This window comes from Lissotriton helveticus, chromosome 4_2 (genome assembly GCF_964261635.1).
Source record: "Lissotriton helveticus chromosome 4_2, aLisHel1.1, whole genome shotgun sequence".
Lineage (NCBI taxonomy): Eukaryota > Metazoa > Chordata > Amphibia > Caudata > Salamandridae > Lissotriton > Lissotriton helveticus.
In genome coordinates this window covers 16,329,285-16,344,272 of record NC_136064.1, presented here as the reverse complement: position 1 = coordinate 16,344,272, position 14,988 = coordinate 16,329,285, and the positions used below count along the sequence as shown (strand labels likewise).

Sequence of the window (14,988 nt, the reverse complement as noted above, 5' to 3'; positions counted from 1 at the left end):
CTTATTATTGTGGCAAGTAGACCCTCAAATATGGATGGCAAAGATAGGACATAGCCGCCCAGAGGCGCAAAGTCAATAGATGCCACAGGTAATTCCAAATCACCCTGCAACATAACGTTAAGTGACGGTGGGTTGCTCTCTGGTGGTACATAGGAAGTAATACTAACTGAGTTGGACATAGCAGGGGAGACAAGATTATGCTGACCACGTGCATAAACATGTGACAACTCTCCCCTAAGTTATCATCCAAACATGTTAAAAAATTCGCTACAACCTCAGGAAAATTAGCAACATTTTTCGTAAAATTAGCAACATCCGTCTTGGTCATAAAAGAGGATGGCGAGTTGTCCACCCCAATGTCATGTATGCTAAACGATGGATAGGATGGACCTTTTTTAACTTCACACGACTTCAAGCCCAAGAAATAAAGTCAATCCACATGATCTAGAGGAGAAAAGCGATTGAAAGTTGGGATAGCAAAGGTAGATGACATATTAACAACTGTGGGTTCAGTCCAAGGACCGCTATTTATCAATGACCTATGAAAAAAGTAACCCAATGGTACTGCCTCAATGGGGCCCCTTACATTGTTACTTCTAAGGAGCCTACCCATGAGCCAGTATACCAAGGACTTGTCCCTAAAATTAACAATAATACAATCTCCACTTTCCTTCTTTGGCTGTGAGCCCACCCATGATACATGTTCAACGTTATTTATCTTACAATACAAGTTGTCGCTACATGTCCAATCCGCAGCCTTTGCCAACCAGTACAGAGTTTTATTCTTAAACTGATTCCGATCCTCTTCATTGTTAATTGGCAGTGGTGGAACATTTTTAAGGACAATGACATAAGGGGTAGCTTCGGTTGGGAGGTGAAGTGTTCTTCTATAGTCCTTTCACTCATCTCCCAAGCTTGCATTGCACTGACTGACTACAACATTAGGCCATCCAGGATCCCTACACCTAGCTGTTATTTTTGGCCGACCGTCACCCAGTGTATAGGACTCTTCTATTTGTGGTTTTGCTTGTTGTAATGCATTCGAAGAAGTATTTGTAATACCATTTTTGGTTGCTGATACCAAATAGGATGGCATCACTTTCGGTATGTCCTGATTTCATGTGATGGTGGGATCAGGATCAGGAACAGAGTCTGGGCCAGGTGTTAACTGCGAAACACTAGCACCAATCAATATGTTTAAAGACATATCAATACTATTTAGCACTCCCATGAGTGGCTCAAGTAGTGATTTATTGGTAACCTCCAATACGTTAGTAAGCTGTGTGGTTGACAAAAATTCCCCTACATGCTTAATATTTCTAATACCCGGGCAGTGTTTGAGACTAAGGCCTTTGGTCCTTTCCTTTTAGGGGTTGCCATGGTTTTCCTACGTGTTACCGGGGGAGATACATCTTTTTTGTCCTTACCACATGCCTTTGTTTTTTTGTACGGAGGAGGGCATAGTGTATCGACAAAACCTCCTTGTTGTGTAGTGATAATGTTGTCTACAGTCCCGGAAATATTAGGCGCTAGGCTCCCTGCAGCTTGATTAGAGCTCCCTGGTGCATCGCCCCCAACATTGTGCTCCAACTCTGACACAGTCGCTGTACCACTATGCAAAGCTCTTGTGCGGCCCCCTGTCTCTCCTCCATGGATTATATTTAGCTAGTTATCGCCCCCATTGCATTTGTTAGAAAATGTGTAATTGATGATGTCAAAGGACGATCCTTGGCAGCGGGCATGACTGTCTTGCGCTTCCCCATCTCCTTACCTTTTAGGTAGAGTGGGACCAATGCAGGGCCTTCATACCTTTCCTGTGTGGCCAAGGAACCTGGCCCATCCCAGCCTTGTCCTGACGCAGACGGGCCGCCCAAGGCGCGTGGCCCAAGCACACCAGTGAGCGCCCCGCCCTGCGGGGGCCCGCGAGGTCTTTTAAGGACGCCTCTAGGCGCAAAAAAGCAACGTCAGCGGCAGGGACTACAAAGGCTCCTTGGACAGATAGTCCATGTGCCCTCTCCTAGTGGCAGCAAAAACAGCAGTAACGGCCTTCAAGAGGGTGATAATACAGTCGCAAATGGGAAGGGGACCCTACGGACTCCTTCCCCTTTGCAAAGGCAAGGGAAAAAATTTGTAGGGGCAGGCAGTGATTCCAGGGACCACTACCTGCCCTTAAAAAAATGAAACAAAAACGTTTAATTAAAAAAAAATGCCTACGGGCGGCATTAAAAAAATCTGCTTTATGTAAAAGCAGTCACAGACATGGAGGTCTGCTGAGCCCAGCAGGCCACCATCCCTGGGAGTGCCAGCCATTCCCAATGGGGTCGCAAATTGCTAGTGCCTCATGAATATTCGTAAACCCTTGACCCAGTCCTGAGGCGGGAGGCGGGAGCTGGAGGTACTCGTTTGTTTTAAAATTGTGGATAAACTGTATTCTTGTTTCTTGTGTGGTGTCACTATTTCGTGTTTTTAAATAAAGCACACCTTAGCGCTTTCATTCACTTTTGCGCACAGCTGATTCCAATAGCTGTTCGCGCCCTACCTCGCTCTTTGGCAGCAGCCGCCATCACTACTGGCGTGCGCGCTGACTCCGCCCCCTTTCGAGGCCACGCCTCCTGCCCCCTGTGCTTAAACCCGCTGATCACTAGCGGTGACCTGTAAACCCTTGACCCAGTCCTGAGGCGGAAGCCGGGAGCTGGAGGTACTCGTTTGTTTTAAAATTGTGGATAAACTGTATTCTTGTTTCTTGTGTGGTGTCACTATTTCGTGTTTTTAAATAAAGCACACCTTAGCGCTTTCATTCACTTTTGCGCACAGCTGATTCCAATAGCTGTTCGCGCCCTACCTCGCTCTTTGGCAGCAGCCGCCATCACTACCGGCGTGCGCGCTGACTCCGCCCCCTTTCGAGGCCACGCCTCCTGCCCCCTGTACTTAAACCCGCTGATCACTAGCGGTGACCTGTAAACCCTTGACCCAGTCCTGAGGCGGAAGCCGGGAGCTGGAGGTACTCGTTTGTTTTAAAATTGTGGATAAACTGTATTCTTGTTTCTTGTGTGGTGTCACTATTTCGTGTTTTTAAATAAAGCACACCTTAGCGCTTTCATTCACTTTTCCGCACAGCTGATGACAATAGCTGTTCGCGCCCTACCTCGCTCTTTGGCAGCAGCCGCCATCACTACCGGCGTGCGCGCTGACTCCGCCCCCTTTCGAGGCCATGCCTCCTGCCCCCTGTACTTAAACCCGCTGATCACTAGCGGTGACCTGTAAACCCTTGACCCAGTCCTGAGGCGGAAGCCGGGAGCTGGAGGTACTCGTTTGTTTTAAAATTGTGGATAAACTGTATTCTTGTTTCTTGTGTGGTGTCACTATTTCGTGTTTTTAAATAAAGCACACCTTAGCGCTTTCATTCACTTTTGCGCACAGCTGATTCCAATAGCTGTTCGCGCCCTACCTCGCTCTTTGGCAGCAGCCGCCATCACTACCGGCGTGCGCGCTGACTCCGCCCCCTTCCTTCACTTAAAAAATGTGCATGCATAGGACGCGCAGCGGGAGCGCCGTTTGCGCGCCGAAGGCGCACCTAAGGCAAGCCCGTCTGCGCCCGTCCGCGCCAAGACCGCGCCAGGCGCAGGAAACCCTGCCCTAATCCCCCCACATGTCAGGTATACACCCAACGACCTCCTTCGTCTCCGAGGTACTCCCTGCTGCTCCTGCAAACTTGATCTTTCAAAGGTAGTCGGTTCTGCCAGCTGCACTAAATGCTGCTGGTCACCTACCATCGACCTTGACCAGCCAATTCCCCCCAAGAACCAGCTACCATTCTTCAAAGGTGGCCTGATAAATGCCCGGTCTATGTGCAAACATAGCCAAGACATTCATGACCTCATCATAGACCATGACTTTGACTGCCTCATGATCACTGAAACTTGGCTCACAGAAGACAGCAACCCTGACATAGCCGTAGCCCTCCCCCAGGGTTACTCCTTCCACAGACAGGACAGACTGAAAGGAAGAGGAGGAGGTGTTGCAATTATTCTGAAGAACACCTTCAACTGTCACACCTTCTGCCTTGACCCACTTACCGACTCAGAGGGAATGGGCTTTTCCATCAAACTTAGCCAATCCCTTTCCCTCTCAGGTGGTCTGATTTACCGCCCACCCGGCAATGCTTCTAAATTTCTCGATTGCCTCAACGATGCTCTGGGACACTTTTTACTTCGTTACCCACATTTTACCCTCCTAGGAGACTTTAATCTGCATCTTGAGTCCTCTTCCGACCCTCAAATGAGAAATTTTCTTCAAACACTTGAAATTTTCCAACTACAACAAAGTGTCACGTTGCCTACCCACTCACTAGGTCACACCTTGGATGGTGTCTGCTCTAATTTCCCTTCTCTCACCATCCTGCCCCCCCTGCCCCAGATATGGACTGATCACAGCCTGATCCCATTCCACATCTCTAGCAGCTGCCCTCTAACTATCAATAAATTTAATCCTCTTCGTGGTCACTCTGCCAACTGGAATGCCGTCCAAAAAAAATCTCATTCTTAATCCCATTTCCCAAGCCCACTCCCCCTCTCTATCCGGAAACATCAAAAGAGATGCCGACCTCTTCCATAACTGGCTCTCACAAGAAATTATAAAACGGAGCCCCACTAATCATCATGATAGAATCCAGAAGAAAACTAAAAACAACGCTCCCTGGTTCACACCTGACTTAGCCTCCGCACATCTAATCTGCAGGAAAGCCGAGCGTAAATGGCGTCGAACCTATGACAATGACGACCGCCGCGACTATATCCTTCAGAGGAAAAACTATCTCTCCGCCATCAAATCGGCCAAGAGAGCGTTCTACGTAAAAGCCATCAAAGAAGCCAGCCAAAAACAAAAAACATTATTCACGATAGTAAAGACCTTCACTCATCCCAAAACTCTCCAACCCGAAATCCCCCCATCCCAAGAGCTATGCGACAAGATCTCAGAATACTTTGACGAAAAAATTACCTCCATCCAAAAGAACTTCCCCCCTCCCCAAACCCCCTATGGACTTCCCCATCCCAATCAACCTTGCTCAACAGCTGGCAGTCTTAAAAACTTCACCCCGGTCACCCTGGCCCAAACCAGAGATGCCATTCTTTCTTGCAAATCCGGCTCCCCTTCCGACCCCTGCCCCCCCAAGATTCTCCATCAAATCATTGATGAGATAAACCCTATCGTCAATGACATTATCAACCTGTCTCTCAGTTCTGGATCTGTTCCTCGCTTATGGAAAAAGGGTGTTGTCAAACCGCTTATGAAAAAAGCTAATAAATCTCCAGTGGACTTGACCAATCTCCGTCCTATCACCCTTCTCCCCGCTCTGGGAAAAATAACAGAACAGTTAGTCCATAAAGAACTTAAATCCTTTCTGGAAACCCACAACTTACTTCATCCTCAACAATCCGGGTTTCGGCCCAAACATTCAACCGAAACTGCCTTAATTGAACTGACCGACACCATCAAAACGCTGCAAGATCAAAGGAAGAAGGCCATTCTGATCCTTCTTGACCTCACGGCAGCGTTCGACACCATATCCCATTCCATTCTGATTAACAGATTAATGGACATCGGCATCTCTGACTCAGCCCTATCATGGATCAGATCTTTTCTCAGCGACAGGTCCCAAATTGTCACCCTGGGCCCTTTTCAATCTAAAGAGAAAACGGTCTCCTCCGGAGTTCCCCAAGGGTCCATCCTAAGTCCCCTCTTATTTAACATTTACCTCATCCCTCTCCTCACCCTGATTGAATCATTCGGCATAACTGTCACCTCATATGCCGATGATACTCAGTTGATCATCCCCCTAGACGACAACTCCAACAATGCAGAGCTCAATCTTAAATATTGCCTGTTGGAACTGGGGTCATCAGTCCCCTAGGGTAGCATGGCACGAGCGGGTAGGCATCCGAAAGCACATGTGTTAAGCGATCATGCAGCACACACTCACACTGAGACAGAAACCTGGGCACGCAATAAATGACTCCACTCCAGAGCTTGTATAAAAACAAGTGATTTGTATTAAGATAAATAATCAGATAGATAGAGCAGGATCAGGGAAATCATAAATTCATTTAAAATACATGTGTCTCAAGACTTGCAATCAATATTGGATGAATAAATATCCGTTCTGCAATAAATATTAAATATTGGATCAATAAATAGTTAAATACATTTTTAGTGGGACACAGGCCCGACCTACGCCTTGCTTCTTGGTCAGTACCTGAAAGGAATACATCTCAAAGTCATAAGAACAACACTGCATTAAGCATCAATATCCATTTCCTCAGGTAAACAAAGGGACAGTTCCATAACAGAAACATCTCCCCGCTGTAGGAATAAACAATTCGTTAAGTGTAGTTCAAACATTTCCTTAAATATGAAACATTTCATTTGCCACAAAAGTATGTGGACGTAACTCTCCTCCTGTAATAGGAATTAAACATTTCATTAAGAATAATTATTCCATATAACAAGGTTGGGCATCCCTTTGGGAGAACTTCTCATTGGGCCCAGCTAACCATTGCATTAGCCAGCACTAACTAGGATAAAACATTGCAATCTAGGTAACCATCCCCTTGTGCAGGTTTAACTGTATCAGGGCAACACCAACATTCCATCAGGGAAGTAGAAATCCCTACATTGAGCAGGTGTAAGTAGATCTCTGTTATAGCAGGGGTATGAGACCCTTCCCTGGGCAGGAGTAAACATTGCCTCAAATGAGGTCAACACCTTTCATTAGGCATAAAGTATTTCTTTAGGCATCACACACCATCCTATTACCTGATGCCTGAACAGGCAGGGCCTTCCCCCTATTAATCAGGAGCTTACAGGTAAAACATTTCCTGCAATAGAGATAATCAGTTTAGCAGAAGTAAAACACTTCACTGAGGGTAAAACATTTCATTAACCATTTCCTTAGGCAGGAATGAAACTCCTATGGCAGGAATAAAAACACGCCACTGCGGATAAAACATCTCATTAGGCAGTGTAACTATATCCTTATAGCATTAACGTTCCCCTACTCAGCAATCAACAGTTAACAACTCTTCAGAGATAACCATTTTTAACAGGCAAGCCTGAGCTTAGAAGACTTGGTTTATGCATGTAAAGCCTTTTAGTAAATGTAAACATTTCTTTAAAGTAAGGAGCACCTCACTCCATAACTGTGGGCATGTGCTCCACCTTTCAACCAACATGAATAAATGTTTCATTAGTCAGCAGACACAGTTCATTATGCAGCTGTTGGCGTTTCCACCCCCAGGCCAGGATCAACATTCTAATTCCTACATTAAGCAGGCATAAACCTTTCAGCACCCAAGAGTAATCCTGTAAATAAGTAGAGGTTATAACACTGGGGCAGGGGTGTAATAAAACTTCTATAGTTCAGAATAATCCTGGTTCCAAGCAGGAATAACCACCTCAAAACTCTTCCCCAATCATAGGTAACATGCCCCTAATCAGGAGTAAACATTACAGGGAAGGAATGAGGCATAGGCATTTCATCAAGTAACTTATAAATAGAACATTACTCATTGCTAGAGAGCAACATCTCATTAAGCAAGCACAGGCCTTGCTTTAGACTAGTAAAACATTTCTGTTAATTAAGGTGAACATTTCAATAAGCAATTCAGTAAAGCATTCTCAATGAGCATTTTACTATGCCTTGGACTCCCCTATGTAGGGCTAAGCCATCGCAGGTGAACTCAGTATGTCTTTAGGCCTACGCCGGAACCAGGGCCCAAACAGTTAATGATTGGCAAGCCTGTCCTCAGGCATAAACAGTAACTTAATGGCCTCCACGTCACTAGAGGCACATAGGGGCCAACAGGTGGGCACTTAAGGTCAAAAATACAGCGTTTCTCTGGGGCCTACAAGAGAGCGCTTGGAGGCACAATTACAGCGCTTCTATGGGACATTCAAGAAAGCGCTTGGAGTGAAATTACAGCGCTTCCCTGGGCACTACCTCAGTTCCTCACATGACAGCGCTTGGCCACAGGCAATGCTGGGGACAGCGCTTCAGCAGGCAATCAGGTTTAGATAATAGCACCCTGCAGGTACAGCACTTCACAAGGCATCAACCCCCTTCAGTACCTCAGCACTCTTCACAGGGACAGCAAAGGAGCGTTGGAGGAGCAGGGAGTCAGCGCTTCAGAAGGCAGCAACTTCTAGAGCCACAGAAGTTCTTGGTGACACAGCGCTTCAGGGGGATAGCGCTTTTCAGGATTCACAGCGCTACGATATAGCAGGCAATTTACAGCAGAGGTAGCGCTCGGCAGACAGTTCATTCCAGGTAGCGCTGCTGAAGGGCACCACAGAATATAGCGCTTCAGGCAGGAATCACGCCCAGGATTCTAGCGCTTCACAGAGAGCAGGGTGCAGGGCTATAGCGCTTTGGCCCACACGAGGTGGGGGCAAGACCAGCAGGTCTAATAACATTCAGTTCAGGGTGCTGCAGTTCAGGCAAATATAGCGCTTCAGAAGGCAGCAACCCCCTCCATTACTTCAGCGCTCTTCACAGGGTCAGCAAGGGCAGCGCTAGATATACAGGACAGGTGACACCCCAGTAGCAGGTTAGCAAGGGAGACCCCAGGTGACATCAGGAAACGCAGGGTCAGTACCGCGCCAATACCTGTTTGCTTCTTCAAAAGTCCTGTGATGATTTAATTTCTTCTTAGCGCTTTAGGTTTCTTGCGCCCTTGTAAATAGAGGCTTAGTTTCTTCTTGGCGTGATGTTTCTTGCGCCCTTGCAAATAGAAGCTTAGTTTCTTTTTGGCGTGATGTTTCTTGCGCCCTTTAGTTTCTTGTTTCCTTGAAGGGGGTTAAGTTGGTGGCTGGTGTTAGATCTCCTCAGCCAATCCCCTCAAGTGGTCCCTGGGGGTTCCCTGCCGCGGGGTTAGGTCAGTGGGGGGGGTACAGGATGCCTCAATACTTGTAAAGCAGCACTCTAGGCCCTGTCATTTCCAGCATCATAAGACCCTGCCCTGACCCTCACTGCCTATCCTCCTGCGTAGGTTCTTCCCCAGGTCTTCCCCTCAGTCACTCTGACAGGAAAGTTTTCCTTCCTTTCCTTATACAGTGCCAGTTGACAGTTGGCAGTGGCAGTTGGTGTCACCTCACCTGTTCCAGAAGGTTCCAGGGGGTTCTAGGAGGTTCCACCATTCTACCTGTGGGCAGGCTGGCAGGCTAAGTTGATACATTGTTTGGAGGGTTCCAGCCAGGCCCTAGCCACTAGAATGCGCCCACTAACCCCGCTGCAGTAGCAGTGGTCAGTGGCAGCCATGTTAGGGGTATAAGACACCTGCATCTTAACATCAGTTTCACAGTACACAGGGCTTTCCTCACTACACAAGGCCTATACATTGTTGTTACAATAGGGGCATTCTAAATTAAAAGGGGTAAAAAACGAAAAATTTCTGGGGAAAGGGCCAAGTCCCACATTGCCTAACTGCTGTATTCCAATGGATGGACTCCAACCACCTCCGTTGTAACTCAAATAAAACAGAGATCCTCCCCATCGGAAAGAACGCCTCTTTCTGTCCTGCCCTCTGGTGGCCTGATAATTCTGCTGCCCCCCCCCCCAGACCGTCACTACCGCTAGAAACCTCGGGGTACTTTTTGACTCTGATCTTTCATTTGACCATCATGCCACGACCGTGGCCGGCAGATGCTTCGGCATAATCAAATCCCTCAGAAAGTTTTTTGACTTTCTTCCCCTAGATTCTAGAAAAACGGTAACAGTAGCCCTCATTCTGTCGCGCGTGGACTACTGCAACGGCCTCCTGGCAGGGACCAAGAAGTCCACCCTCTCCAAACTCCAAAGTGTTCTACACACTGCCGCCCGCCTGGTCTTATAATTACCTCGCAAATCCTCAATCTCTGCAGCTCTAAAGACCTTACATTGGCTTCCCCTGCACAAGAGAATACTTTTCAAGATTCTCATCGTTGCCTTTCGGGCCTTTAACAAAACAGGTCCTGTTTACCTTACTAGACGCTTCCCACACTACAACCCGAGTCGTTCCCTCCGCTCTGCCCAAGAAAATTTCATGGCCTCTACCAGGTTTAACCTGAAGTCTAAAGGAGGAAAAACCCTAAGCTCCCTGGCTATCAAAGCCTGGAACAGCATGCCCAGACACCTAAGACATCAGACACTTGAGAAGCCTTTTAGAAAACTTCTCAAAACATGGATTTTCAATCTCCCCGACGAGTGGACCAAAGCTTCCATTTAGCCTCCCCCCTACCACTCTGCGACCTGGCCTCAAGGACTACTCAGCGCCATGATGCTCCTTCCAGAGCGAACGCCGCGCTCTATAAATACCCCTCCAAATATCCAAATATTGATGAGGCTCGCATTTTGCGACCCCATTGGGAATCACAATTAGTGTCTCAGACACTGTTGTAGATATAAAATTGCGACTCGCAAATTGCGACTCATTATAGAGCACAATTTGCAAGCCGTAATTTCTAATGGTCGTACATCTGGCCCATAATATCATAAAATCTGAAATGCTGTGACACTCCAGACTGGAAATTCGGTGGAGAGACAGTTAATGAGGAATGCTGGTGCAACCCACCCTACCCCTTCCTAAGTCCGGAGTATTTTAGCCCTTGAGGCCAATAAATTGTTGTCTTGTGTACTGGATCTTCCCCTTGCAGAGGACGTTTTACTCATAATTTTATGAAAGGCTTCCTTTTCGTAATCAAATAGAAGCAAACTCTCGGTATAAAGCTGGTGAAAATGTGACTTTTTTTTTTTATTCGTAGAGAGCAAACCTGATGGAAATTCTAGTTAGCCACTTACCATTGGCTTCTGTCGGATTCAATTTATAGTGCATGGATTTTTGCAATACATAATGAATTGAGAAAACTCGAAATGATTCAGTTCCAAGTAAAAACCAGTTATTGATGTTTAAAAGAGACTATTGATTTCATTTACGAATCAATGTTTCCTTCATTATCGGCGACTTAATTAGAAGCCCGGTGTCCAAAACACCGTTAAGCCAACCCTGGGTTCAGAAGAAATCACCTGGAACAAGTAAACTGAAATGACCACTCAGGTGACTGCAATAAAGCGGTACTGCAAAAAGCTTTACATTAGTATGGCGTTTTACAGATAGTAATGTATGGAAGTGGTGAGTATCAAGTATATGCACGATCAAATATTAGTCAATAATCTTACTGTTCTGAGCCTTTTTTGGTGGGTGGGGTCTGCAGGGGATAACATAAGACTTCTTCAAGCAAAAAACAAAGTGAGATACTGATTGAAATGTGTCTTCTGTTTTTTTAGAGTACTATGGTCAATGTTTCCAACACTGACTCAGCAGAGAAGATTATCAAAATGTCCGCCCAACAGCTTGGAATTCCAGTAAGTTTCCACCTTGGGCCATGTATCTATCCAATGTCATGTTAAGGTGTCTTCAGGAAGCACTTACTTGAAAAGTGAAAGAATATTACAGTCCTCCAGGTCCTTGTATTCCTGGACACAGTACTGGCTAGTTTCCCTCTCTGTCGTTTTTGATTTTGAAAACACAAAAAGCGTGCTGCTCGGCACTTAAGAGCATCCAGTATTAGTGGAGTGTTTTGCAGCTCCCAGGAGTGGGAGGAGCCACAGAGAGGGGCTTAAAACTAAGGCCTAGAGTACCAGTAAGGAATAACAGTTACATTTATTTACAATCTAGTAGTTTAAAACACTGTTTGCCATGGAACGTTATGACACTTAAATACGAGTTGCAAGGGGTTTTAGGTTAGGCTTTATGGATGGATATTGTTAAGGGTTAGGACGGGTTTTTAGGGTTCAAGGATGGGTAGTATTAAGGGTAGTAAAGGGATTTTAGGTAATATACAAGGATGGATATTCTTTTGGGGTTATTTATATTGCATAAATATATCAAGATATATGTATAGAGAACACAAGTGCGATATTATATATATATATATATGTATATATATATATATATATGATTCTCCACACCTCCTCCGAAGACAAAGTGCGAGGCCACAGAAGGGGAATGCGAGGAAACACCTTTATTCCTTTTAACAGAGGTAAGAGAGCCAGCCACTTCCCACTCTCGGCGAATGCATTTCGGCATTTACTTCAGCCTTCCTCAGCGCCAGTGGTGTGTGTCATCAGGTATAGGGCGGGTTTCAAAGATAAAGTATCTTGCCCTATGCTGACTGGATAGTCGTGCTTCGCTCCGCCCACAAAATGTTCAAAGCTGTTTTTAACATCTCTGGTATATAATATCGCACTTGTGTTCTCTATACATGTATCTTTATATATATATATATATATATATATATATATATATATATATATATACACATAGCTGGTGGTGCCCCTAGAAGAGGCAGTGTAACCACCAATTTTTTTTTCATGTTGTAGGGGGCTGCAGTAAGTGCCCCATCAACATAAAAAAAAAAAAAAAAACAGTAAGTCTGCTGGGTCATTAAATCCACGTTCCCAGGAGAACGTACCATATTTTTCTGAAGTACTCAACGCTAGAACTCTATGCTCTTCAGCTAGAGGGCAAGGTTTTTTTTAATGATTGCATTTATTGTGCTGAAAAATGTTAAAGGAATCACTCATTGGCATGTTGATTGTTTTAGCAGAACTTTATAAATTCTTTTTTACTACAATCACTTTTATTAACCATTGCATTGTGCGAATTAGTGAAAAATACATTTGATTAATGTTATTGGTGATTTTTGGACAAAGGAGATAGATCTGTTTTATATATTTTGATAAAGCCAATAGGCTCCTTTTTAGGTCTCGCCTATTGTAATAGGCGAGATTATAGTAAGCGGAAAAGAAAAGTCTACCTAGCTGCGGATCGCGTACAGTTCATGTGAACTATACGCGTGCACATCACATTACACACCATTTGTTATCTGCTTGTGAGCCTGGGCATCAGACTTCAAAGGGTCCGCTCCCCCGCCCCCTCTCCCCCCATCAGACTTCAATGGAATCCGCTCCACTCCCAGACCCCCGCCCATCAGACTTCAAAGGAATCCGCTCTGCTCCCCCCCCTACCCCCCCACGCAATGCAGAGAGCTTGTTTTTTCAATACATCGCACCAAGGGTAAAACGCAAAGCTGGCCTAAAGCAACGCATAAGAGGCCCCACCAGCTACGAAACCCTGCTCGTCCCGCATCTGAGATTCTCGTGGGCAGAGTAGCGAGGTGAAAACGGGCACATAATAAATCTGCACACTTTCAATGAAATAAACCTGCATCCAAGCCCACCACCCGGTGGCCACCGAGCGCACTACAGCAAGCCACCTAAACAATTGTACAAGATCAAACCAGCTCAGCCCCCGTGAAAACAGGAAAGCCACGAACGCGCAATCCAGCAAAATCCTCTCACGCTGCTACTCTGCCCCATGCCAATTGTCCCTCTCTACCCAAGTACGCTGCGTGCCACGCTGTCTCCTGTCCACGATCTGCCTCTCTGTCACGTGCTGCCTTCTCCATTCCACCAACACTGTACATGCTGTGCGCCACTCTCTGTCTGTCCCCTGGCACCCTCTGCAACTTTCAAATGTTGCCTCTTATCCCCCACCCCCGTCCATACTATGTGCCCCTCTGACCCCACATCCTTGCTGCGTGTGTCTCTGTCCACGCTCTGCCTCTGTCACATACTGCCCCCGCCCATGCTGTGTGCTAAAAACCTGCATTTCTGCCCTTCTCGCTCTGCTAGCCTGCCCCAGGCTAAGTGTCCCTCTCTACCCAAGAACGGTGTGCGCCACGCTGTCTCCTGCCCACGCTCTGCCTCTTAGGCACATGCTGCCTTCTCCGTTCCGCCAACACCGTCCATGCTGTGCGCCACTCTGTCTGCCCCATGGCACGCTCTGCTCCTTTCACATATTGCCTCCGATCCCCCACCCCCGTCCATACTGTGTGCCCCTCTGACCCCACATCCTAGCTGCGTCCCACTCTGCCCACGCTCTGCCTCTGTCACATACTGCACCACCCATGCTGTGCGCTAAAATTCTGCATTTCTGTCCCTCTCATGCTGCTACTCTGTCCCATGCTATATGTCCCTGTGTTCCCAAGTACGCTGCGACCCACGCAAAACTACTGGCTTTTACATTCATGTCGCACAGGTTAAATTAAATTCATTTTCTTTTTTTTTTAAATAGACCTTACTAACTCAGCTATTTTACATGACTCATAACTCACAACCCGCCAGTAACACAAGGATCTCAGCAACAAAAGTTTGTTACATAATGCGGGAAACGGCCACTACAACGCGGCCGTTTCCACGAATACCTTAACCACGCATGCAGTACAACGCATGCGTGGTTCCCACGAAAGCCTTTACCACGCATACCTTTACTACGAGGTATGTGGTAAAGTTTAAAAGTAAAAAAAGGGGGCTTGGGGGGTCTCCCCCCCCCAAAAAAAACTCACCAGAAGTCACGTCGGGATATGCAGGCAATCAGCGTCGTTTAAGAGAAAACTGAATAAAAACTTCAGTTTCCTCTTAACGACGTATGACGTCACCACGCAAGTATTCGAGGAAAAGCTAATGCGTAGAAATTCCATTCCGTTGTAACGCATGCGTGGTAAAGGCATGCGTTGCAACGGAATGTGTTGTAAGAACATACAACCACATTATGCAATGAGCGAGCACATAATCAGTCGACACCGAGCTGCCATCGGTGACCAAGGTCCTGCTCGTCCCGCATCCGAGATTCTCGTGGGCAGAGCAGCGAGGTGAAAACGGGCACGTAACAAAGCTGCACACTTTCAATGAAATAAGCCTGCATCCAAGCCCACCACACGGCGGCCACCGAGCGCACTACAGCAAGCCACCAAAACAATTGTCCAAGATCAAACCAGCTCAGCCCTCGTGAAAACAGGAAAGCCATGAACGTGCAACCCAGCAAAATCCTCTCACGCTGCTACTCTGCCCCATGCTAAGTATCCCTCTCTACCCAAGTACGTTGCGTGCCACGC

At 46.5% G+C, this 14,988-nt stretch overlaps 1 protein-coding gene across 3 annotated transcripts in view; it reads left to right on the top strand.

The window, feature by feature from the left end:
* LOC144752187 (rho GTPase-activating protein 20-like) overlaps window positions 1-14,988 on the top strand; it is a 499,614-nt gene that overhangs the window by 372,189 nt on the left and 112,437 nt on the right. For all 3 annotated transcript variants that reach the window (XM_078640127.1, XM_078640125.1, XM_078640126.1), the window contains one exon: window positions 11,318-11,395. In XM_078640127.1, coding sequence (XP_078496253.1) covers window positions 11,318-11,395 — 78 coding nt within the window. The remainder of the gene's footprint in view (window positions 1-11,317; window positions 11,396-14,988) is intronic.